This window comes from Porcisia hertigi, chromosome 24, assembly GCF_017918235.1.
Source record: "Porcisia hertigi strain C119 chromosome 24, whole genome shotgun sequence".
Taxonomy (NCBI): Eukaryota; Euglenozoa; class Kinetoplastea; order Trypanosomatida; family Trypanosomatidae; genus Porcisia; species Porcisia hertigi.
Window position 1 is genome coordinate 26,617 of NC_090583.1, and position 25,230 is coordinate 51,846.

The following is a 25,230-nucleotide window of genomic DNA, read 5'->3' on the forward strand; positions in this document are numbered from 1 at the left end:
TTCATTGTGTCGCACACACACACACACGCACACGCACACACCTGACCATCCCCCTTTACACCTGTTATATATGTAAAGGGAATAAACCCTAGTGACATCAGTTACTCACCTGTCGATACCATGAGCAACCGTATATGTGTGGTGGTGCGCAAGCGCCCCATCGCAGACCCAGAGATGGACATCGTCGAGACACCTACGCCGCGGTGCATTGTGAACGAGCCCAAGATAAAGTACGATCTCTCACATTACACAGATCGCCACACCTTCACGTTCGATGAGGTCCTTGGGGAGACCTGCAACAACGCCAAAGTTTACCAGCGCTGCTGTTTGCCACTTATTGACACTGTGTTCAGTTATGGCAATGCCACGTGTTTTGCCTACGGCCAAACCGGCTCTGGCAAGACGTACACGATGTTGGGCTCGCAGAAAGAGCCAGGGCTGTACGCTATTGCAGCACGCGAGATTTTTGCACGCGCCAACACGATCGACGCCGTCGTCTACGTGTCCTTCTACGAAATATACGGCCGAAAAATATTCGATCTGCTCAATGACCGACAGCGGCTTTTCGCTCGGGAAGACGCGGAAAAGGTAATCAACATTTGCGGCCTGAGTGAGCATCAGGTGACAGACATCCAGGAGATCTTCGACGTCATCACAGCCGGCAGCGCGTACCGTGCGGCAGGCCAGACAAGCGCAAACGCTGAGAGTAGCCGCTCCCATGCTGTCCTACAATTAGAGGTGCGGGAGACGCGGAGTGCCAACGGGCGACGTGCCCCCAAGACTATTGGACGTATCTCCTTTATCGACTTGGCGGGTAATGAACGCGGGGCCGATACTTTCGACTGTGACCGAAAAACTCGCATGGAGGGGGCGGAGATCAACAAGTCTCTCTTGGCACTGAAGGAGTGCATTCGTGCGCTGGGTATGGGCAAGAGCCACGTTCCATTCCGGGGGTCGATTTTAACGGAAGTGCTGCGCGACTCCTTCACTGGCAACAGCCGTACCACGATGATCTCGACCATCTCTCCGTCCTCGCAGCACTGCGTGAACACGCTCAACACGCTGCGTTACACCCAACGCGTGAAGGATTTTGGAAGTGGCGTTGGTGGTGGAGCGAAAATTGAGCAGGTGGCTAGCAGCCCGCCTGGTCGCCGGCACGCCGCACCGCGCAGGAGGCCTTTCGAGGCCGTTCCTGTAAAGAACCGCCCAGACTGGGTGGCAGACTTTGCCTCCGACGCATCACCCGATATGTCCCCGTCGGAGAATGGCGGCGGTGAAAGTGACGCAGTCGCGCACGAGGGAGGGCCAAGGAATGCCCCCAAATCCCACGGCCGGCGCTTGTCGGCAGGCCGCAACAACGGCACACCCCCGCCAGCCTTGGTGAAGGTGAAGGATCCAAAAATTGCGACAATTGTACAGAACCACATTGCCGCCCTGGAATCCAGCGGCGACGACGACGACGACGGCGACGAGGAAGATGTCAGCAACGACCAGCGCACCGTAGCGAACGCTGGTGTGATGCAGAAGGACGAGGTGCGGCAGGTGCGCAAGGTGCACGCCTACGTGGTCGAGGAGATTGCTAAGGCAGAGGAGAAGCTGATTGCACTGCACCGCCGGCACATCGACTCCAAGATGACTGGCATCAAGGAGGAGATTACAGCGATTCAAAGTTTTGAGGACTCCGACTCGGTCGACGAGTACGTGGCGCGGGTAAAAGTGCTGCTTTTGAAACAGCGCAACGACATGGACGAGATCTTGACAATGTTGAGGGGCATTGGGTCGATGCTGCGTGATGAAGAGGATCTCTCCAAGACGCTGACATCATCCGTAGGTGCTCGGCGATCATGATGAGATCGAAGGAGTGGGAGAGGGAGGGGGAGGGGAGGGGATAAGAGGCAGAGAGAGAGCCTGTATAGACGCGCGCCAACAGCCAAAGAAAATGGACCTACAAGAAAGACAAAGCACGTGTAATGATGCTCCTCCTCATTGTTTCCTAGCCGCCCCCCACCCCAAACCCGCTCTCTCTCCCCCCCCCCTCCCCCATCCTCCTCTCCACCGTGGCTCTCCCCATCCGTTCTGTCGGTATCGGTAAGTGGGGGCGGCTGCTCAGCGCTCGATGCTTCTTTTGTGTGTTCGTTTTTTTCCTCCTTTCTTGCGATCCTTTTTCTGTATTTTGTCGCCGCACGCGTACTTAGCGACACACCCCGTACACAGTGACACCGGACAACCCCATCACCGTTTTACAGTGATGGGGTTATGTGCACATGATGCATATTATACACGACTTCGCTGTTGCTCTTATTGCCATTCCCATCAAGCCCATTTCCCTCGTCCCCACCCCTTTTTCCATCCCTTCATTCCTCCTCTATATGTGTACGTCTGTGTGTATATTGTGCATGTGTGTGTGTGTGAGCTGTCAACACATACACGCGGGTCGTCGACTGGCAAAATACCACTTAAACCGCACCTCGTTTGGTGTTTTGCCCCTTTTACATTGTTGACGGTGTATCCCCTGGTTTGCACTCCCCGACTCCCATTCCCTGCCGCTGCTGGGTGACCACAGCCGAATGGCTGGAGGTGGTGATGGCGCGCCCAGAGAACCTGTGGCGGGGCGGAACGGGAGGGAGGCGGGGTAGACGTACATAAAGGAATGAGTTACAAGGCGCGCTCAACTGATTTCCCCTCGCTTGATTGCTGGTGTAATCGGAAGTGAGTGTGGAAAGAGAGAGAGAGGTAGGAAAGAGGAGCCGCGCCGGTATCTGCACATGGCTTTGATGTGCACATATGTGCGCGCTCATGCGTACAGCCTCATCGTCACTGCCCCTGTTCTTGAATTTTTTCTTCTAGCATTTCGTTTTTTTTTTGGTGGAGGGAAGGGGGGAGTGATGCTTCATCTCTGGCTTCCGTGTGACGTCTGTGAGTGTGGAGTAGCTGGGGTACGTGCCAATACATGTGCGATCCTCCCCTCACCATGCTGCCATGCAAGACTACGCAGATCACGCAAAAGAGGCGCCAACAACGACGATGATAATGGCAAGAGATCACAAAAAAAACTATAAAAAGAGAGAGATGGTGGCACAGCCCAAAAGAATGCCTCTTGTGCTGCAAAGATGGAGAAGGCTTTGGGGCGGGGGGAGGGGGTGGAAGAGTGTGAGGCAATGCGAGAGACAAACACACATCCGCAACAAAAAAAAAGCTTCTGAAGAAAGGAAAGGAGTTAAGCTGGGAGGACACTTCACGGCTGCAGTCACAATATCATCCCCGCTGCCCCCGGTAGAGCCAAGTGCGACTTACTCTCGCTCTCTGTGTGCTCCCTACACATGATCAGTGACGACTTGTCCAACCCCCGCCACCCCCTCCACCACCTAGTCCTCCGAAATAGAAATATATATATATATATATATATATATACCTGTAAGTATGCAGAAACAATGATGTCACTTTCACTTTGTGATCCCTTTCTTTGATAACCGCTGTGTTATTGATCCCGCGCCCATCATCATGACGCGACAGAGTGCTCATCCAGCTGCCGTCAGAAATCCACTCACCAAAGCCTTTAGTTTCGATTTAGAACATTTCCCTGCACACACACACACAAATACACAAATACACACACCTCTGCGCGCACGTGGCTCACGCGCTACTTCCGTTCTCTTTCACCACCACCCCTGCTCTCTCCGCTATCTATTCACTGTATGTGTGTGTGTGTGTGTGTGTGTGTATGTGTGTGTCGGTGCGGTTGCTTGGCTGTTCCTGTTGGATCAACGCCGTATATCATCTTTCTCGAAAGCGTACGTCCTTAGGGTAGATGCGACTGGATTCTCTCATAACTCGCCACCATCACCCACCATCACCCACCCCCACCGTGCTTTTTCACAGTCTGTAGACCACTCTATACTCTCCGTCTACGTAAGTGTGAGTGAGTGAGTGTGTGTTGCCTCTGTGGGTGTTGCGACATCGTGTTGTCCTCTCTGTGCGCTTCCGCCTCCCCTCGCCCTCCATTTTCTAATCCACCTCGTGCAACGGATACCTGCATTCACTACACTGTGTGTGTGTTTTTTTTCTGTAGAGGCGTGGTCTTTTTTTTTTTTTTCGAGGGGGGTCCCTGCTGGGAGATACGTCGTCAGCCACACACACGTACACGGAGTTGGGCGTGCACACATATGGCCTTCTGGTGCTGTGGGAGGGGTGGCACCTCTGATGTTGTCTCCAAGAATGCAGCAGAGCTGCGCAGCCTTGAGGCGGTGGGCCTCTCGCGCGCCAGTAGCCCGCGCTTGCGGCGCACAGAAGTACAGATACCTGTCATCCTCAACGTATATAGCCTGCTCGAGAGCAACAAGAAGCTTTCCAAGATGGGCATGGGTGTCTTCCACACTGGCGTCGTAGTGTATGGCATCGAGTGGGGCTACGGCGAGGTGGTTGAGAATCCTAACGCCTCCGGATTGTTTTGTGTGCATCCTGGGCAAGCCGCCGGAACCCTCTACCGCACCATCCGCCTCGGTTACACCACCCGCTCGCCCATGCAGGTAGACACCATCCTACACCGGCTCGAGAACGAGTGGCGCAGCTGCGAGTATCATATCCTGCATCACAACTGCAACCATTTTAGTCAGGCCTTCTGCGATCTGCTGAGTACCACGGAGAAGCTGCAGGTACCGGCATGGTGCAACCGCGCTGCCCGTGTCGGTGACCGCGTCATTCCGCGCAGGCTGGCGACCAAGGTGCAGCGCATGTTGGACGACGAGCCGCCTAAGCCCGCGGTGCCGGCGCCTACGTCGAATATCAATGAGGTGCCTGTATCGGTGGTACCACGCGACTGGTACCTGCACCCCAGCGTCTTTCAACCGTTGCGGTACATCGATGAGCACAGGCAACACTCTGTCGACTCCCGAGACGGGCGAACTGTCGCAGATGCTGCGGCAGCGGTTGGTCCTGGCAGCACCCACTACAGCGTCGAATACGATATAGTACCACCACCAGGCTACGAGCGAGCCGACTCCGAAAGCATGCACCCGTCTGTCGCCCGACGCGAGATGTACTGCAGTACAGGCAAAGATGGTAGCATCACGCATATGATGGCTATCGAAGACCAGGACCCGCTCACCTCATCTTTGGGGGGCGAACCCGGGCGAAGATTGACCGCGTCCCGCCACGCAATCAAGTCTACTTCAGATGAGAGCACGGCCCCTCTGTCGCTCGGCATCACCTTCAGGAGCGGCGGGGGCGACCGTGTGGTGCTACCGCGCGTGCAGCCCTCGAGAAGCCAGCCCCACAGCGTACCACCAACGGGCTCGCCGAAAGCCTCGGAACTCGACCTGAACGTGGAGAATGTCCTTCACAGCGAGGCTGAAGAGGAATCGTCGCCGTCCGACATGTCCCACCTACCGTTGGTGTTGTCACTCAACTGCGGCGCTGCTGATGTACCAAAGGCGACGCCGTCGAGCTACTCCGTACACTCGCGACGAAGCGAAAGCCCTGGCCAGCAACGGAAGCAACAACACGATAACCTCGCCGACACCCTGAGGGACGCGAACACAGACGCGTCCTCTGAGAACCCACTCTACACCATGCGCGAATCGTCCTTTCAGTCTACCGGCATTGTGCTCTCTGAGCACAGCGATGCCGAGGCGCCGCCGCCTTCCTTCCATGAGAGAGGTCGTGCAACGCCTGTTGGCTACATCACAACTGTGTCCCCTACCTTAACAAGCCCACGGGACAAAAAACACAGTCGTCGGCTCGGTAGCGACACCAGCACTTGCCTCAGGAATACATCCAACGAAGTGAATGACAATGCGAGCGGTGACGTTCCGCCAGTGAAGCACAAACACGTCAAGCAGCCCACCAACAGCAGCAAAAAGAAGGAGCCAACGCAAAAATTAAAGGCGGGTCAAAACTTTAGTGACATCGCCGCCGCACCGATCTGCGATGCACCCCTCTCACCCATACAAGCAGCAGCAGCGGAAAGTCGCGAGCCCAAGAACAGTTCGCCCTGGAGTTTTTTCAAAAACCAATGTCGCCCCTCGAGCCAAGCTGGCAGCGGAAAGGCGGTCTGCAAGTACCTCTCCACCCCGTTGCCCACTGACAAGGCTTCCCTGCTTGTCGACAAGGGCCTACGCAGCAGCGCTGTCTCCATGTCGTCAGGCACCTCGACGCCGCCCTCACCCCCGCAGCCCGAAGCGCAACGCGACAAGGTGGCGGCCTCGGTACCCGCTGATCGCAGCGACCTTCTTGACCCTGCCGCGGATACACAGCTGCCATTGAGGCGGGAAGGGAACCACACGCAGGTGCCCCAATCGGCTGCCTCGGACTCTCTCGCGTCGTCTCACACTATCCCCGTCGCCTTGGAAGGCATCGACGGCGAACATGACGCCCTATTTCACACGTTGCAAAATGCAGGCGACGCGACACGGACGTCAACAACGGCTGCGCTACAGGGGGCCTCTGCGTACGCGCCGTGTCCATGCAACGATTCGCTAATGCCAGCAACGGAATCGCGCTTGTCACCCCGCTGTAACACGGCACCCCTCCCGCTGAGACACCATATGTCAGCCGCAGAAGATGCCAGGGAGAAAAAGTCAGCGTCCTCTGAGCAGCGCCTGTCGCACAGCAAGCTTCGGCTGACGCGAGGCTGTGAACCCTCACATGTGAACCTGTCAGAGGTAAATTTGACAACAACCCTGTCGTCATCCCCAGACAGTCCAGGGACGATGCTGTCGCCACCTGTTCAAACACCCGAACGGCCCGCCGTCGTCACATGCAGCAGAGCTGCAACCTCCTGGCGTTCTCCCGCCACAGTCTCTCAGCAGTGCTGGCGCGCCAGCTTATCAGCTGCGATGGATGACACCCCGCTTCCGAAGAGCAAGCAGAACGAGACACCCATCCTGTCTGCACGAGGACAACACTTCACACAAACCGTTGCATCTGTGCTCCAGCTGGACGTGAGCAGCGATGAGCTAGAAGCGCCAGCACTCAGGAACAATAACTGCCCTAACCAAACGACTTGGGCAACCGGGTCGCCGTCGACAATGGAGAAGCTAGCTCACACGCCGATGGCACCGCTACCGTGTCGACCGTCATTGGTGTACCGCGAGAAAGCTGCAACGCGAGATGATCGTGTCGGCCAGAACAGTTCCAGTGAGCTCAGCCAGGCCACTCCGACCGCACAGCGTAGTCTTGGCACCTTGCCGGGAAACCCTGAAGACCCCCCTGCTTGACGCGCCACCTCGGGGGGAGAGGGAGGGGGGCGCCCCACCACCGAGCGACAAGCAGCCACCCACCCACCCCCCTTCGGATTCAATAATTCACCTTGAGAATGCCACCAATTCGCGGTGTTATTTGGTGTGCGTCTCAGCTCTTATTTCAACAACCGCTCTTCTTCCTTGTGACTTCCTCCTGCACGCTAGCCCGTCACTACGGCACGCGCCCCCCCCCCCCCCCCCCTTACGCGAAAAGACAAACCCTGGAAAAAGGAAAAGAGAAATGACAGCTTTGATTGACTGACCGGTTTTTCTGTCGACCACCCACCTCCTCTTACCCCGCCCGGCCCGCACCGGGGAAGTCTTCGCCCCTCGCCGCGCACCCGGAAACAACCGCATACGTGGCTGACGCACTTCACTGATATGGCCTGCAGCCGCCCATCCACTCAGGGACCAAAAAACAACTCCAAACCCCGCTTTAATAGACATCGGCCAAACTAGGCAGGCGCGCGCCGTGGCCCTCCCCCCATCGGCCCAGGGGCCAGGCCGGCGCTCCTCGGCCGCCGCCAGCAGGGCCATCCGGCGGGGCCGGGCCCCCGCTGTGGGGGGGGGGGGCGGATCCGGCGCGACGCCCGCCGAAAACAAGCGCCCCATTCGGGCACCGACCACTGGCGCAAGCGCCCAAGAAAGCAAAAAAGGACAAACAAAAACCGAGCAACGGCCGAAGGCGAAATGTTTGGCGGTGCACACCCCAGCTCTCCACACGCAAGTAAGCTATAACTGCTCAGAAATGCCAAGAATTACATCATGCATGGTTGCTCTTTTCTCCACGCGGTATATATACCATGGCCTCTCTTGAACACTCTGCCCAACAATGTAACCCAGCATACTCTACTCTTCTCTCTCCTTTCTGCCCCGCCTCCTCTCCACCAGGGAAAGTCCGCAGTGAGTTCAATGTGGAAAAACAGTCTCATTGAAATAGGGAGTCGCGCCAGCAAGAAGGCCGCACTTGCCTCAACAGATAAATTGCAAAAAAAGGTAATTACAGATGTCCATCTTTCACGCGCCTGTCCACGGAACAGTACAGGCCTGTTGTTTTCGGCTCAAGCAAACGCCCTTGTTGATTCACGAAAAGAGTACCTCACCCAACTTCAGAGCAGCACCCTCCACTCTTCCCTCTCAACATCAACGCCAGCGGTGCGCTCCATCGATGAGAGAGATGCTCTCTTACAAAGTGTTGAGACATTCCCCTTCCTCTATGCTCAGGAGGCCTTTTGCGTCTTGATGAAAGCGGGAGAGGTTCAAAGTGCTCTTCAGCTGACAACTTTGTGGAAATATCAGAAACTGAAGTCCACAAGACTAGCCCGTAAAAAGGTGAAGCGTGAACTTCTCAACACGATTTGCACCTTGAAAGAACTAAAAGATGCCTCCACACTGAAAGCACTTATCGACGTTCTATGTGCTGCTCTTAGAGAACAACAGCTTGCACACAAATCTGCGCTTCAAGCGTTATCGCTAACCTACAGCGAAGCCGGCTCCCCGCTCGTTCAATATAGACTCTTTGCTCCCCTGGGCGTGGTGGCAACCACACAGGTCCTGGTTTGTGCAGCGGAAACCGCGTGCAGATTTCGTGATGGTGAAGGAATCTCCATGTTAGAAAAACTGGTCATTTTGGACAAGTGTGCTGATATCAACATCACTACAGTCGGAACAGCCTGCTTGTCGTATCGGCTGTACCGTTTGCTGGAGCTGTGGACAGTCGAAAAAAAAATTGATGCAAATTTTGCCAAACAAGTATGCCCTGGCCTGTCGTCCAAGCTGGTTCACCCCTCTCACTATAGTATTCTAGACATTCTGTCTCTCACCGCCAAAGAAGCCCGTTATATTCAGAAGAACTGGATTTCGTGTGGTTTTTTTCGACCCGATTGCAGCCAGCGGCAGCAGCCATCGAAATGGAGCTCCATATTGAATCAAGTATTCATCAGCTCGAAAACTTTACAAACGGTTGAGGCGAATTGTCTGCTATTGTCCTTGATAGGTGCCCCTGCAAAACACACAGCTACTGGTGACTGTCGTTCCTTCGATACAGCACGAACCAGTATTTTGAGGCTTCTCGGCAACTCACAGCCCAGCGTCCGACGTCATGCTGCCATGAGTTTACTGAAGAAACGTCAACTTTTAAGGGCATTGCAAATATCGCCGTTTGCCACGGCATATGCTTACTTGCAGTCTTTTCATTCCAAGGCTGCCGTTGACCCGAAGCTCTGCAAAATTTGTAAAGCGCTACTTTTTCGTTTGTGCCGTGCTGGCCGCTACATGGACGCTGCACGGGTGACATGGAATCATCTTACTGTTGAATGCCCCGCCACCGCGGCATTCTTCAAGAAAAATGTAAGGGCAGTTGACCTTGCCGTCGCTGCAGTGAGTCAAGCAATGCGTGAGGCGTCCACAAAGAGGTATGGTCAGAGTTGGATGGGGTACCGCTCCCTGGCGTTGCTGCGCGCAGCCGCCTCTGACTCTCATCACGTTACAGTGATGCACTGCGTTCCAATTTGTGTCGGTGCACTCGGTTGCGGAGTCCCTTTTGCAGCCGTCAACGAGGCACTTTCACACATTTTTGGCGATGATGTCGCACAGAAAACATGGGCACTCAATCTAGTGCGACTGTGCTCCGATACAGAAGTTACCACGACAAAGGTGAAGGTAAACCGATGTGGTATCGCTACTGAAATTGCCTCATTTCTTGCACAGATGTGCGGTGACCAGGGGGATCAGCAGGGGAAGGCTGTGCTGCAGACACCTTCGCGGAGCAAGCAGCTTGCTTTGTGGACAACACTGACAGAGCAGCACTCGAATCCACGCTTGAACTCGCTGATGACAGCTGTTTTCTTGGATAGAGCCACACGAAACTCTATCCTCGAGTGCACCTGGTGTCGCCACCAAGCGCAGAGCAGAGGGGTTTCACCTCAGAAGGAGCACGCCAGTGAAAAATATTTTTCAGACATCTGGAATTGGGAAGTTGCGGCGTCAATGGCTTCAAACTGTTCCAGTGGTGAAAGCTTCACATCCTTTCTCAGATGCTTGAAACATCGAAAGCCTCACGGTGTTTCCAGCGCCTGCAGTAGCGTCGATAATGTTACCGCACTTCTCTGTAGTGAAATGGATGCCTACATTCCAAGCCCCGGAAGCTCTGGAGGACAAAGCGACATCTTTTGCATTACAGCGATCAAGAGGGAGATCTGAAGACAAGTTTTTTTTTTTGGGAGGGGTACACATTTCTGAGCTCACGCTCCATTATGCCAGTGGTAATCATAACAACAACAACGATTGCAAGAGTTTTTTTTCCTGGAGAACAACAGCAAAATAGAAATGAGAACCGGGACGACAAGTACGATCACCGCGTGACCACACAGTCTGCACACTTTCTGGCGTTTTTCCCTACCGCGGCTCGTTCACCCCCTGGACTACTAAGCGCCCGCTTTTGCCTTCATGCATCTCTCGAACGCCTTCCTAGAAATGTGAGCTAAAAAATGGGCAGTCTATAGTTGAGGTGGGTCTTCGTACATGCCCATCACTGAATGTAATTCTATTTCGTATTCCTGTTCGATTCTCTCAGTGTTTTTCATTTGTCGAATGCAGCTCCTTTTTATCCCCCTATAGATTTAAGGTAAGGACGGGTATCATATGGTTGCTCTCTTCAGGACCTAGATTTTAGATGCAACCTTCAGATGTTCTTCAAACCCCCGAATGTGCTAATGTGTTCCCTTTCGAGGTGTGCAACCTCCTTTTGGGGAGAGGTGGGAGTGGTCAGGTATTCCTAGGCCGCATTGGCGGCTCGGACAAATACGTTGCTATCAAAAAGCGATATGGCAGGTACCACGCGAATGGGAATGCGAAAAACTGTATCCTTGCAAAAAGACCACCGCTTTCGTACCCATCGCAAGAAACGCAAAGTCCGCCGTCACAAAACGCGCTTTTTTTCTCAGGTAAAAGCCACGTCGTTTGCCGGAATGGAAGTGGTTTACAGCAACTAGAGTTTGGCGACGGTACTCCGGTGCATCAGCGAAGGGAGCAGGATCTGGGGGAGGAAAGCGTTTCGCAAACCGCAGCTATTTTTCAGCAGCAGGGATGCTGCACTCTAGATGAGAATTCTGGTCATCTGGCAAAACCGACCGCGGTGCCCTCACTGATGGATGAGGTATCAGTTTTGAGTTACATCGGTCCTCATCCACAGATTGTTCGGTTTCTGGGCAGCTACACAACATCGAAAAGGGCAAACTTCTTCATCATGGAGTTGATGGACAGCGACGTTGGCCGGGAGCTGAAGGAAGGCAACACATCTTTGCGGGAAGAGCGCGTGTGTGCTGCAATAGCGTACTCTGTCTTACTCGCGCTAGATAAGCTGCACTCTCACGCTGTTGCGCATCGAGACATCAAGCCTGGCAATATTTTGCTGAAGCAACTCACGGAGCCGGAGGAATGGGCGTGCATTTATCTTTCAAGCAATGATATCAGCGCATGTCCATTGTCACACTCGTCAGGCGAGTCGCATTGCAATCCGACGCTCGGTGCGTCTACTCCAGCGTGTAATGAACTTGCGCCGGGCATTCGAAAGACAAATGGCTCTGTATCGTATGTCAAAGCTACATTGGGTGATTTTAGTGCGGCTCACAGTACTTCTTGCTTCGGTAACGTGAAGTTTTCCGACATCCGCGGAACACTGCACTACAAATCGCCGGAACAACTTATGGGGAAGCGTAGTGTCGTCTCGGAAAATTCTACTGCTGTGGATCTCTGGGGGCTAGGCTGCACTCTCTACGAGATGGTCACAGGCACACGACCTTTTGCGGGAAGCAGTGAACTGCAGGTGCTCATGAGCATTTTGGATACCTTAGGGAGTGGCATTCAGTCTTACCCGGTGGCGACCAGAAATGCAATCCTCTTCGACGGCATTCCCGTTTCGCCCGCGTTCCTTGACTTTTTACAACGCCTGCTCTGTCTCGATCCCGCGCGGAGGTGCACGGCGAAAGAAGCACTGTGCCACCCTTTTCTGGCACCCATGCGCGATTGCGCATTGCGTTCTCCTCGTGAGAACCCAAAACCGACCGATCGTGTGCCGCATGTGATTGGAATCCCCTTGACACTCAAGTACGCCTCCTTGACCCACATTCCAGAACTTCGTTTTAGTCGCATTTCGCGGACCCCGTTGAAGGGGATGAACTTGGATCCTTCAGGATCAAGCGCGTCTCAACAGTTTTCTCTAAGCGGCAGCCTTGCGCCTCCGCTCGCTTCCGGCGCTGAGGTCGCTGCTCTCCCCATTCTCGCAGAGGGCGAGACTGCCCCACAGCCAAGCTGTAAGGGCGGAGACGTTCATCACTGGGATGACAGAGCACCCGCCACTGGATGGAGGCATGAAAAAAGTAGTGAGGATCGAGGCGAAAAGGAGACTCCATCTAAAAGGCCGCAGCTGCACCACTGCCCTGACACTACCGGGACTTCTTTTTTTAGCGAGAGCTCCTACCTGCACTGGAGCGAAATTCGACCACACCCGCAGCCTTCTGTGCCCCTGCAGTCGCTTCAGCACAAGGAAGAAGTACGAAGTAGCAGCAGCGGTAGCAGAGCAGCGGCGTTGTTCGGCAATGCTGCCATTGGCAACACACCATCCCTATCCACCACTGCGAATGGCCTACAGCAGCAGGCAGTTTCGGCATCGATGCATCTTAGCACCGATACTGCGAGCCGAAATACGGTCTCACGCGCCCTCAACATCAGTGACTCAAGCGTGAAGGATACCCAGGCAGAATGCAATGGCTCACACGTCGACTTTGATCTTAGCCCTCTCTCGGCTACACAGCTGTTCGGCACGGATGCGGTCACGAGTGCGTGTCCGGTGGCTCACCCCGCCGCTGCTTTCTTACCGCGTCGTGCGCAGCCAGTTCTACAGCTAGCAAGCGGCAGCACCTTCACGGCAAGCAACCTGCGAGCCAATTCATCTTTTGAGCGCGAGAACCTTATAGTTGGTTGGTGCGGCGGCGGCAATGGCGCATCTACATCCTCCGCCCTCGGCATTTCGGGCCCAAGCGCTACAGTCTTCGCAGGTCACTGCAGTACACCATGCCAACACCAAGGACGGCGCCCCACTCCCTTTGCAGGTCGCATGCTTTGCTTTTCAGAAGAAACAGACCCTTTCACCCGCCGTAGCGGGGGCTCTAGTGCATGCCAGCGGAGTTGTGTGAACTCACTTGTGACGTCCCCGGCTCCTGTGGGGCGGATGATGGTCGAAGAGTGCTCGCCTCAGCCGTCGCCGATTCGCCCCGTCGGCGTTGCCACACGGTCGCAGTCGGGACTGCCTGTGGCAGCTGACCGCAGCGGTTTGTCCTCGGACGACTCCGGGGTAGGTCTGGGGTGGATTGGAGTGCCGCCTGGGACTGCGGCGGTGCAGGCCAACGGTGGCGATGCCCCTGAAGCGGCGCCGACGACGGCGACGACGACACCGGCACTGGTTCGTGATGTCGGCCAAGGTGCTGAGGCGAGTGCAGCGGTGCCGCCGATGCTTTCCTCGGTACGCCTCCAGTCGTCTCAGAATGTGAGCCGCCACCACATACCGATCGGCAGCGGGCAGCCCTCTAACTCGCCGCGTACGCGCCGGTGTGTGCACCGAATTGAATCAGCAGCGGGTCGCTCTTCGCGCAGCCGCGAGTGCTCCAATGTGGCATCGACCTGTGCTGTGACAAGAAGTGCTGCTGCTGATCCACCAGATGCATCGTGCAGTCATCAACAGCAGCAAAACACAAACCTTGTTTTGATTGGTGGCGGAGACACGTCGAGTTGGCCAATGCTGCCGCTGCCGATTCCGCTCTCTGTGGCTGCCGTGTGCCAGCCAGTATCGCAGTCGCTACAGGCACCACCGCCGCTATCGTGCACACCAACTACCCGGGCACTTCATGAGACGCCGCGCACACAGCGCTTCTCTTGTCCCATGTCTGCGCTGCGAACGAGCCGCACTGCCGCTAACAGTAAGCAGCAGGACAGCTCGCAGCTGCAGGGCGTTCTCACGACTTGTGTGCACGGCGGCGATGCTGTTTCTTCCGCCGTTTCGTTCTTGTGCAATCAGGATGTGAATGCTCAAGCAACTGGTCTGGCGCACAAAGTCTGCCCGAGCGTTGGCGTGGCGGGGTCCGCCAGTGGTGTCGCGCCAAGAGATCACGTTGCAGCCGCTACGCCACTGGTCTCACTGAGGGTATGCACCCACTCCTCCCAACGCCACTGCACTCCGTCGTCGAACAACCCCGTACTGGATGTTCCCTTGCCAATTAACGCTGACGGCTCCAACCACTTTGCAATGGGGACTAGAGTCGCTTCATCGCGTGCTGTCACTGTCGTGCGTGCATCGAGGACGGAGTCTTCCGTGGGGGGCCCACATACGCCGCTGCCGGTAGATAGGTCCACGCCACCTCCGTCGCAACACTGCCGGGCTCCTTTGCTTCGGCTGAGTCCCAAAAACTTCGATAGTGATCACCGGTCCGTGAGGGACCACGAAAGCGAGTCTATTGAAACACCACTAAGCAAGCAGCGTGGGTCTATGAAGCGAGCACGCGAGGAGGCAGTGAGCAGCGAGGACGCGGCGGCGGTGCGGCAGAGCGTGCGGATGGTGTGACATCTAATCCAAGACCCTGCACCTCATCGCCCGCTCCAGCCCCCCCCCTCCCACGTCTGCACTCCTTCTGAGAGATGAGTGTTGGGACGCCTCTGCCTCAATGAAGGGGTTTTGCACAGCTGATCGCTTCACTTCTGCTTTTTGTGGCAGAGACTCTTCACTCCGACTCTCAGCTTTTTTTTGCTTTAGTTATATGTTTGTGTTGGTGATCTCCCTAGGTGAGGATGTGCCGTGCATTTGAGGAAACCATCAGGGTTGCATTCGTGGTGCTTTTCTACGTTTTATTCATCTACGCAAATATATATATATATATATTTATATATATTTATTTATTTATATATATATATATATATTTATATTTATTTATATATATATATATATATATTTATATATATTTATATTCATATATTTATAGAACCCCATTTTTTTCACCCTAAGTTGGACTTTTTAAAATTTATTTCCCTTTTTCTTCTGACATATTTTTGTTTTTTAATATTTCATGTTTTCACCCTTTTTTTTTCTAGATACACAAACACACAAACACACGCTCTTCAATACAGTTTTTCCCCCTTTGCCTCTGGCGAAGGCGTGGTGGGTGTGAGGAGAGGAGAGGAGAGGGGGAGAAGAAAGGTAAGAGATTAGCGAGGGTGTAGGACTAGAAGCGAGGATTTTTCTTTCATGTATCTCCTTCCGAGCGCAACACCGACCTTCCGCGTCTTGACGTTCTCTTTTTGTATCACTCGTATATATATATATGTATATACATTGTGTGGGGGTGTCTGTGCTTCCTCTAACCCGATCCTGTTTTTTTTTTGTTCCAGTTACGCTCTGCAGGCACCTTCACACTCTTGTGTTGCGTGCCAGTCAAGCACCACCACGACCAGCGCTGTAGTGTTCACTCACCTTTGCCTTTCACATCATCGTGACTGCCCATCCGCAAACCTAGCTCTACATGCGGCGCCAGGCGAGTTCACGTTCACACACGCACACATACATACACCATCCATTTACATTCCTTCCCTTCACCAAGTATCCAGCACGCTCCAAGGCACACCGTCTCCTCGTCCCGTTTGTGATGCGCCTCCATTTTCGTGCAAGTAGCCCTCTCCAAGACATCCCTCAGCTCACCCTGCTATCAAGCCGCGGCGATACTTCACTCTTCGCTGTGTGTGCGTGTGTGTTTCATTCATCACTTCGATACCTTTACCGTTGACTTTTCACCTTGTTGTGTGTGGTTGATGCTTTTTTTCTCTTTCCTCCATCACTCCTCCCTCCCTTGCCCTTCCCCCTCTTTTTTTTCCCATAGATGCGGCATATGTAGATGTAACAAATTCGTGCACTTCGCTGTTTTGAGTCTGTCCTCGCTCTCCTGCCCCGCCCCCTTCCCTCCCGTCGTCGTCGTCGGACTGCGCTTAGTGCCCACTGCACAAATCCCCTGCCATTACATTTCCTTCATCCCCCCCCCCCCTCCCCCTTCTCCTCCTCCTCTTCCATTTTTTTAAATATCTTTTTCATGCCGTGTCCCTCACTCCACACCTCTCGCTCCCTATTTTTTTTTTCGTTTCTTCTCTCTTTCTCTTGCGTCACTCTAGTTCACTGTCATGTGTCCCTCTCGCACTCCTTCTTTTCTCACACCCCCCCCTGCACCACCGTTGTGTGTGTGTGTGTGTGTGTATGTTGACCTTTACTCTTCTAACATTTTCTCATGTACGCTTGAAGGAAAAATATTACAAACAACCAAACATAAACGCGGCACTGTGTGTGTGTGTCTGTCTCACCTGCACCAAGTGAATGGGACACACACCACACACCATATATCTTCGTGGCGTTCTGCACCCCCCCCCTCCCCTCTTACCCTCTTACCCTTAAAGCCCTCCCTTTTTTTCTCCCCACACCTCATCTTTGATAACACACGCGGACGGCACACACCGGCACAATCGTCCAGTTAAATATATATAAAGAAAACCCTTTTTCCTCCCGCTCCCCACTACACACACTCACACTCACACACACACCAAACAAATAAATTCGAAGGATAGCGGTGGTCCACTCCTCACATCGCGCGGCAACGAGGCCATATATATTTATATATATATATATATATATATATATATATACGCATCACACGCCTACACACTTACACTCGCACGTAAAAACAAAAAGAGGAGGATCAGTAGTACTAGTAGGAGTACACTCTTCTCTTTCACCCACTGGACTCATCGACTTGCACGTGACTGTGCCTGGAGATACGAGATAAGAAGCAGCAGAGAACAGGCGCACATAAAGGCCCGAGATGCGAACGTCTGTAATGCTCTGTGCCGCTTTGGGCGGTTTTCTTTTTGGGTATGACACGAGTGTTATTAATGCCGCGCTGTTTCAGATGAAAGACCACTTCGGCTTCGGCGAGCACACGTGGCAGTACGCCCTCATTGTTGCCATCGCCATCGCTGGGGCCTTTGTCGGTGCCTTCATTTCGGGCTTCATCGCCGCCGCCTATGGTCGCCGCCCGTGTATCGCTATCGCAGACGTCCTGTTCGTTGTCGGCTCTATTTTGATGGCTGCTGCTCCGAATGTGGAGGTTGTGCTTGTGTCGCGTGTCATCGTCGGTTTGGCCATTGGTATAAGCTCCGCCACCATTCCAGTGTACCTGGCTGAGGTAACGTCACCAAAGCACCGCGGCGCCACCATCGTTCTAAACAACCTGTTTCTCACAGGTGCCCAGTTTATCGCGGCTGGATTTACAGCACTTATGGTCGTTTTCACAAGCCGGAATGTCGGCTGGCGTGTGGCCATCGGTGTCGGTGCGCTGCCAGCTATGGTTCAGCTATTCTGCCTCATATTTTTCCTTCCGGAGAGCCCACGTTGGCTTCTCTCGAAGGGACATGCGGACCTCGCCAAGGTGAAGGCGGAAGAGTTCGACGTGGACCTCTACGAGTTTCAAGAAGGCGATGAGATGCCATCTGTCAGTCTTGACTACCGTCGGCTGATGGCGCGTGACATGCGCTTCCGCGTGATACTCAGCTCTACACTGCAGATCATTCAGCAGTTCTCTGGTATCAACACCATCATGTACTACAGCTCTGTCATCTTGTACGATGCCGGCTTTCGCGACGCTATCATGCCAGTGGTGCTCTCCATCCCGCTCGCCTTCATGAATGCCCTCTTCACAGCGGTGGCCATCTTCACAGTCGACAAATTTGGCCGCCGCCTGTTGCTGCTTATCTCTGTCTTTGGATGCTTGGCGCTGCTGACAGTCATCGCGGTCATTGGCTACTTCCTTGGCACGAGCATTCCTTACTCAATCGGTGGGTGGCTGTTCTTGGCGCTACTCTCTGTCTTTCTCATCTTCTACGCGCCTGGTATCGGCTGCATCCCTTGGGTGATCATGGGCGAGATCTTCCCGACACACTTGCGCACATCGGCGGCGTCCGTCGCGACCATGTCAAATTGGGCATCCAACGCGATTGTTTCGCAGGTGTTTCCAATCCTGATGGGCGCCATCGGTGTCGGCGGCACTTTCACAATCATCGCTAGTCTCATGGTCTTGGGCTGCGTTTTTGTGTATTTCTTTGCCGTGGAGACGAAGGGTCTCACGCTGGAGCAGATTGACAACATGTTCCGCAAGCGCGCCGGCATGCCGCCACGCTTTCAGGAGGAGGGCGAGGATCTCGAAAAGCGTTTTCCCCTCCACGAGGCCGACAAGTGTGACCGCACGACGCCCGAGGACTCCTGAGACTCGTCCTCGCTGTCTAACAACGTCGCGGGTCTCGCTGAGGCGGAAAAAGGCAACTTCACCGGCGGCTGACATGTGGACCATCACGGCCGTGTGTGTCCGGCAAGTGGACAAAGGCAGTGAGGTGCTCTTCCTCAGCAAACCACTCCCACGCGGTTCAGGACGAGGAGCACTGAACAGATGCCAATGTGATGGCCTCCGGGACCGAGCAGAGGCTTTGGACTTACTTCGATACTCCTCAACTCCCCCTCCCCTGCTACACATACCCCTTGCAGGAACGTGCATTCGAAATAAAAGGAGAGGAAGTAGGAGTGGGACGCTTCTCGCCGATATCCCCCCCACCCCCCCTCCCTCCGGTGTGCGTGTTTACCTTTTTGTAATCGTTTGACCGCTTGTCTGTATTTGTGTGCGTGTACGTCTCCCTACAGTCATCAGCACTTGTTGGTCCCAGCTCCTTGCCTACACGCCAAAGGTGCGCCCCCTCCCCACCACCATCCGTTCCGTTTGCGTGTATGTGTGTATATGAGTGAGAGCCGTTTTATCTTTATGTTTTGTGTGTGTGTGTGTGTGTCGACGTCCATAATTTGTCTTGTGGCTGTTGTTGGAGTGACGGCAATACATAATGTGCACACTCTGTGTGTGTGTGTGCGTGTACCCTTGGGGCCCTTTCTGGCACTTCACATTTGTATGTGTATGTCGGAGGGGGGGGCGGCAGGGGATGAGCATCTCTGGTGTATGTTTTTTTTAGCGCGCGAAGAAGCATCCGGATAGCTCGTTCCCTCCTCCCCCGTCTACGCAAGGGTGTGGGCGTTTCACGCACCCCTTTTATATATATACATTATATATATATATATATATATATATGCACGTATTGCGTTGATGTGGTTTTCGTTTTCCCTTCCCCCCCCCCTCCCCCATGCACATTGAAAAAAAAAACGTTGTCGCGAATGGCGACATCACATGTGGTGTGGTGGCGGGGAGGGGGGCTCTCTTGTTCATTTTTGTGTCTTGTGAAGAAAAACGATTGCGTCTGTTTTTCTCGTTTTCAGCTTCTTTAAAGATGTTTTTCTCCCCTACCCCCCATCCACCTGTGCGACGACTTTGAATATCAAACTCGCATCTCCGTCTTTTCTCCCCTTCCTCCCTCTTTTAGCTCCCTCCTCTCCTCCTCTCTTCCCCCTTTTGGTGGCGAAGGTACCTTCACCTGAACAACACGGGTGGTGGTGGTGGTCAGCATCCGGCCACCACCATCTCACAATGATAGGCTGTCCGCTCCTCCCCCCCCCCTGACCTGTTTCTTTGTTGCTTCTTCTCTGCGTACCCCCACGCCTCATCTGATTGTGTGGGAGCAGCTGATGGCAACGCACAAACGCGCAGACATGCACGTTTGTGTGGCGTGCGAAACAGAAAAGTGGTGGACAAGAGGCGAAAAGTATGGGCGCTGAAGCAAGTGCCTCTGTGAGTGACAGCAAGAGGAGGAGAGGGAAACAGAGAGCGACAGAGAGAGTGAACGAGAGGCAGGCGGTGCGTGCGTCCCCCCCCCCCCGTCTTTCACACAAGATGCCCCCCGTTTCCACCTACTCTACAGAAAGAAGGAAGATGAACCGCAAGGGAGAAGAAGAAAGCCGCAGAGGAAAAACCATCGGAACAGAAATGATGTAGAGAGGTCTCACGCCCGTTAATCAGTCTTGCTCTCACCCTTTTTTTTCCCTCCCAAATGCCCTCCCCCCCCCCATTCTACCCCACATCAGTTCTACCTCCACGCTTAGCGTGTGTCTGTTTGTTGGCGGGTGGGTTGATGAGTGGTGAAAAGAGGCGCACGGTCGTCGCCTCTCCATGTCGGTGATTCCCTTCATTTTTGGATGGTGTTCTCAAGTTTTTTTTTCCCATGCCGTCTGCTCTCCCTCTCCTTGTGTAAGGCATCTCCTACACACTTGGTTCCTGCGGTTCCAAAGCGCACACACGTGTGTGTGTGTGTTGTACATCCGTACGTGCGCGTTCCCTCCTCCTCTTCCCCCCCCCTTTCTCTCTTGGTAGACGGCGCCTTCCGTTTATTCGGCTCGGTGCGTCGCGTTTTAGGGATCTCAAACGAAAGTCGTGAAGCCTCAAGTAAACGAACGAACGAACAAAACAGGACAATCGTGTTAATGCAACAGAAAAACAAAGAGAATATAGTGACCTCGGTTGCTCTCTGTGTTTCTCCGAGTGCTTTTGTGTGTGTCTAGATCTGCCCCGCATCCCTTCCCCTTCCCCCCTCCACCCCCCCTCACACATATACACACACACACCCACACACCGTCTCTGTTCCGCGACTTGGACGCCCTCTCCACCTCCCTTTCCTTTTGTTGCGTCTTATTTCACGCCCCTGTTTCGTAGTTCTGGTGTTTACATGTTTCCTTCGACTCCTTTTCTTTGAGTTTTTGTCTTGCGCTTGAGGCCCACGAATATGTACCGAAGCTGGGTGGGGATTCTCAGTCTAATTTTTCTCGCCTTCACCACTCCTCTTCCCTGCCCCCACTAATTCTCCTTCTTTCCCCCGATTTCTCCTCCTCCAACCTCCTCCTCTTCGTGTCCCTTTACCCCCACGCATTTACACGTTCATCGATGTCTGTGTGGCTGGTCGTTTGCTGTCTTCTTTATCCTCCCCTCTTTTGTCGTATGTATCTGTTCGTGTGCATCCATTGGTTGACCGCCGTCCGTCATCCAGTAGGAAAGGGGGAAAAAAAAAGCTCTGCCGCAGGCGAATCGATGGGAGAGGCGGCGGCAGCAGCAGCAGCAGTCATGAAAGCGTCCACACACTTGGGGATGCACGTCCTCTCTATATATATAAGGAGGGGTACAAATGGAGGGGAGAGAAGGGGGGAGGGGGGCAATCGATCCAAGTAGAGCTTTTGCTTCTTTTTTTCTCGAACTTCATCACACCACCCCTCCCCTCCCCTCCACTCCCCTCTCCTCCCCTTATCACGGACATCCAGACACGCTACCACACACAAAAAACGAAAAAAAAAAGAAGGGGTGGATGGATGGAATGGAGAGATTTTTTTTTTTTGAAAAGAACAACAGAAATAACCACCACTACAACGAAAAACAAACAAAAAAAAGACGCATAGGCGAAAGCTCAACACAAGGCACTGTACCATCAAGCCCCGTTCTGTGTTTTGAATGTGGGTGCGCCTCTCTCCTCTCTCTCCTTTTTCCCCTCTTCGGTTCGGGTCGTTTTCATATCGTCCCTTTCGTTTATTCTTCTGTGCCGCTCATCTCCATGCTCTCCATGCTCTCCCCCCCTCTTCTCCTTATTGGCCCGTTCTGCTCCTTTGGCGACGAACACACTCACGTGAATGTACGCGCGTAAAGCCCACACATTTCCTGCTTCTCCCATCAAACGGCTTCCTCGTTGGTGTGCGTGTGTATTTTCTGTGCGCGGAGGCTCTCTTTTCCCAGCACCCCTTTTCGAAAAAAAAACTTTAACCTATGCAAACACACACACACACACACATCCACTCTCACCGTGTGGAACGTAGGTCGGCCACCAAGATGCTCCGCGTGTCTCGCGTGGCACACTCCATTCTACCATGCAGCACCTCCCCGGAGTTGCCACGACTCCTGAGCAAGAGGCGAAACCCAATCGTTACCGTTTCCAGCAACCTACACAAATTTGTCATGGAACATGATCACCGCAGCAGGACGTCAGGCTTTTTTCGTGGACCCTTCCCTGGAGAACTCCCTTTTTCCCACTCCTCCAACGGCTCACTGGTGGGTGATGTCTTGACAGTTGGCGGCGTCGTTCTTTTCGTGCTCACCTTTGGATACAACATTGGCAAACCTGTTATTGATGCCCATCGTGAACTTTTTTTGAAGAGCACGCCTGCTGCCTACCGTGAGCGCAACGACGAAGGTGCAGATGGCTCCTGGACCGAGGCGACCGAGTCGGGTGACATCAGCCCCGTTGAGGAGTTCGACGATGTTATCGACATGAAGCAAGATGAGAGGTAGTTTTACTGACATCCAAAGCAGCTGTCGGATATATCCCATTCGAAATGTGTCGTTCAGCACTGATGACGTCGACGAGCGGTCTTTTTTTTCCCCCTTGAGTGTGTGTGTGTGTGTGTTGTACAATTTTTGCTTGTTGTAGTGATGTCGACTCCAGGGAGTGAAACAAGCAAAAAAGGGAGGGAGTGAGCAGCGGGGGGTAGGGGTGGGATGGTTGTGGGGAACTGGATCGCGCTTCCTCCTCCCCCACAACATCGCTCCTTATGATGTAACAGCCCCTCGCAATATGGACCCTTGCACCCCCCCCCACCCCCCGCCCCCCTTCCTGTCTTGTGGCACCTCGCCACTACTCTGTGAAGAGCACACTTCACAGCCTGATGCGTTTTGATACATGTCACAGTAACGCCCCCTCCCTCCCTCCCTCCCCCCCAAAAAAAATAAATAATGAAAATGGAAGTGTGTGTGTGCGTATGTATAAAAGACTAATGTGCCACGACGACTATTTCTGAGATGGTGAGAAAAAAGTGTCTACATCAACTCCTTCGTCCTCTTTCTTCCATTTTTTTTCTTTGATCCTTCTCGCACACAAAACGCCACTAGCGATGTTTTCCAAGTAGGCTTTACAAATCCCGAGAGTGGATTTCCATCGCCAGCCTACGCCCTCCCCCCCCCATCATCATCATCGCTTAATTTACCATACAGTAGGCAAAGGATACGCAAACGACGGCAGTCAGCCGCAATTGCTAGCGGACACCCTTTTATCCACCACTTGCGCCTCTGCAGCCTGCTCACCGTCGCCTGAGACGATGCCAAATCGCAAAGCTCGCGGTAGCTCAACGTGCGGGGGGGACGGCAACAGATATGCTGCGTCGCCACGGCGCAGTCCTGATCCAGAGCCTCTGTCCCTGACCCACAGTGAGGCGCACCCTCGCGAGCTTTTAAATCTGAACAGAAACAGCAGCAGCTCCTCCTACCACTGTGAAAGACCGTCGGTGGACTGTCCGGAAGACCTTCCGTCTCCTTTGATATGCCCCCGCTACGTCACCGGCTTAGGCGCGCAACTGAATAGAACCACAACTGACAAGCCTTCCCTTATCGCTCAAGTTCAAAGCCAACCAAATGGCAGCGCAGGCATCGACATCACGGCCAGACAGAATGCCACTTACTGTCACCATTGGTCTCAGGTGGTACTTGGGGCCACCTCCGCCATCATGTTTCTTCTTGTCCTCTGCGTCTGCTACGCCCTTTACGTTCTGGTCGCCCCGTATGGCCAAAGCATCGTGAACGGCGTGCTGCTTTCTATCGTGATGCACCCGCAAAGCCGCCTGCGGTCAGCGCTTTACATGGACGCTGCTGTGGATCGCATGACAGGCGTGCAGCGCCGATGGGCAGTGCGAGGGCGGCTGATGGGCCTTATCGGCACATGGCTGTCTTTGCATCACTTTGCATCCTTTGTGGTCATGCAGGGGATGTTTTTCTTGGGCATAAACAAGATCCACGTGCACAAGCAGTCGATGCTCTTGAGAGGTGCTCCTGTGAACGGACCTGATGCCAAACTCGGCGTCGAGGGCGCCGGCACTGCGTCGCCACCCTCGCATAACCCCCAAGACGTCGTCAAACTACCGCAAAAGTCATCCGTGGCGACCAAACAACGCGGAGGTATTCGTGGCAGCCCGCTCGAAACGGCGGCGCCTACATACCTGAAGGGCTCCTTGGGGAGCCTACCTTCGACCGTCATTCCGCCTTCCCGACATCGTCAACGCCTTGTGACCACCCGGCGCGGGCGCCGTATCTTGCGCTGGTTGACCATTTCCATAATTGTTTCCTTCGCTCATCTGCTTATCGGTGTCACCTACTTCCTGCTCTTGCACGTCGTCTTGGGTTTTATCTTCGCCATCACGGTGCCGTTCCTGTCCACCAACACTTTTGTCATCTCGATGGGGAGACTGTGGCGGGTTGCCGTCATCCTCTTCTTCGTGGTGGGCATCACTCTCAACGCCACGGCTGATGTGCTGTCCATCAGCGAGGCTGTGCGACGCACGACGTCTGCTGTCGTGGGCAGCGGCAGCGGCGGTGATGCGGACATGGGAGCACTGTCTGTGTCCAATACCCACAACGTACATCTCTCAGGACTCGGGGTGGAGCACGGCTCCGCGAGTGGGCCGGCGGCTTCCAAGATGACAGTCACGGAAGGTGACAGACAAAGAGAGGTCGATGCAGGCAGAGAGGCAGGCACGGCGGCGACGGCGACGGTGCTCACTAGCATGGATTCACTGAATGTGCTGAACAAGTACCGCAGTCACATTGAAGATTTTCTCGTCAGCAAGATCCAGGATCTCTTCTTGCAGGAGCTCGCAGACATCACCAGCGACGGCAACGTTTCCCAGATGATTGAAACGTTGATGGTGGTGTTTCCCCCACATCTGCGCTCGGTGGTGACACGCAGTGACGCAGTCCTCGTTGGGGGTGGGTCGTCTCCTGACAAGGATAGCGCCTCGCCACTGAGCAGAGGAGAAGGGGAGGAGGACACTCATGAAAAGATGGCTGCGACGCCCTTCTCGTGGAGCGCCATGCTCGCATATGCGCGGGACCTGCACCCGGCAAGCGCCGTCAAGTCACTCGTCTACGATTTTCTCCCCGGTATGGCTGCCGGG

General features: G+C 54.2%; 6 protein-coding genes across 6 annotated transcripts; all 6 read left to right on the forward strand.

The window, feature by feature from the left end:
* Positions 1 to 120: 120 nt before the first annotated feature.
* Positions 121 to 1,848, forward strand: JKF63_05543 (uncharacterized protein; the record flags this gene model as incomplete). Its single annotated transcript, XM_067901501.1, has 1 exon — positions 121 to 1,848. The coding sequence occupies one exon, from the start codon at positions 121 to 123 to the stop codon at positions 1,846 to 1,848; it is 1,728 nt and encodes a 575-aa protein (XP_067756767.1).
* A 2,315-nt stretch (positions 1,849 to 4,163) lies between these two features.
* Positions 4,164 to 7,214, forward strand: JKF63_05544 (uncharacterized protein; the record flags this gene model as incomplete). Its single annotated transcript, XM_067901502.1, has 1 exon — positions 4,164 to 7,214. One exon carries the CDS (start codon positions 4,164 to 4,166, stop codon positions 7,212 to 7,214), a length of 3,051 nt encoding a protein of 1,016 aa, XP_067756768.1.
* A 936-nt stretch (positions 7,215 to 8,150) lies between these two features.
* JKF63_05545 (uncharacterized protein) lies at positions 8,151 to 10,439 on the forward strand (the record flags this gene model as incomplete). Its single annotated transcript, XM_067901503.1, has 1 exon — positions 8,151 to 10,439. The coding sequence occupies one exon, from the start codon at positions 8,151 to 8,153 to the stop codon at positions 10,437 to 10,439; it is 2,289 nt and encodes a 762-aa protein (XP_067756769.1).
* Positions 10,440 to 10,911: 472 nt separating this feature from the next.
* Positions 10,912 to 14,853, forward strand: JKF63_05546 (uncharacterized protein; the record flags this gene model as incomplete). The annotated part of the gene is made up of 1 exon (XM_067901504.1): positions 10,912 to 14,853. One exon carries the CDS (start codon positions 10,912 to 10,914, stop codon positions 14,851 to 14,853), a length of 3,942 nt encoding a protein of 1,313 aa, XP_067756770.1.
* A 2,293-nt stretch (positions 14,854 to 17,146) lies between these two features.
* Positions 17,147 to 18,586, forward strand: JKF63_05547 (uncharacterized protein; the record flags this gene model as incomplete). Its single annotated transcript, XM_067901505.1, has 1 exon — positions 17,147 to 18,586. One exon carries the CDS (start codon positions 17,147 to 17,149, stop codon positions 18,584 to 18,586), a length of 1,440 nt encoding a protein of 479 aa, XP_067756771.1.
* Positions 18,587 to 22,120: 3,534 nt separating this feature from the next.
* On the forward strand, positions 22,121 to 22,579 carry JKF63_05548 (uncharacterized protein; the record flags this gene model as incomplete). Its single annotated transcript, XM_067901506.1, has 1 exon — positions 22,121 to 22,579. The coding sequence occupies one exon, from the start codon at positions 22,121 to 22,123 to the stop codon at positions 22,577 to 22,579; it is 459 nt and encodes a 152-aa protein (XP_067756772.1).
* Between the last annotated feature and the right edge of the window lie 2,651 nt (positions 22,580 to 25,230).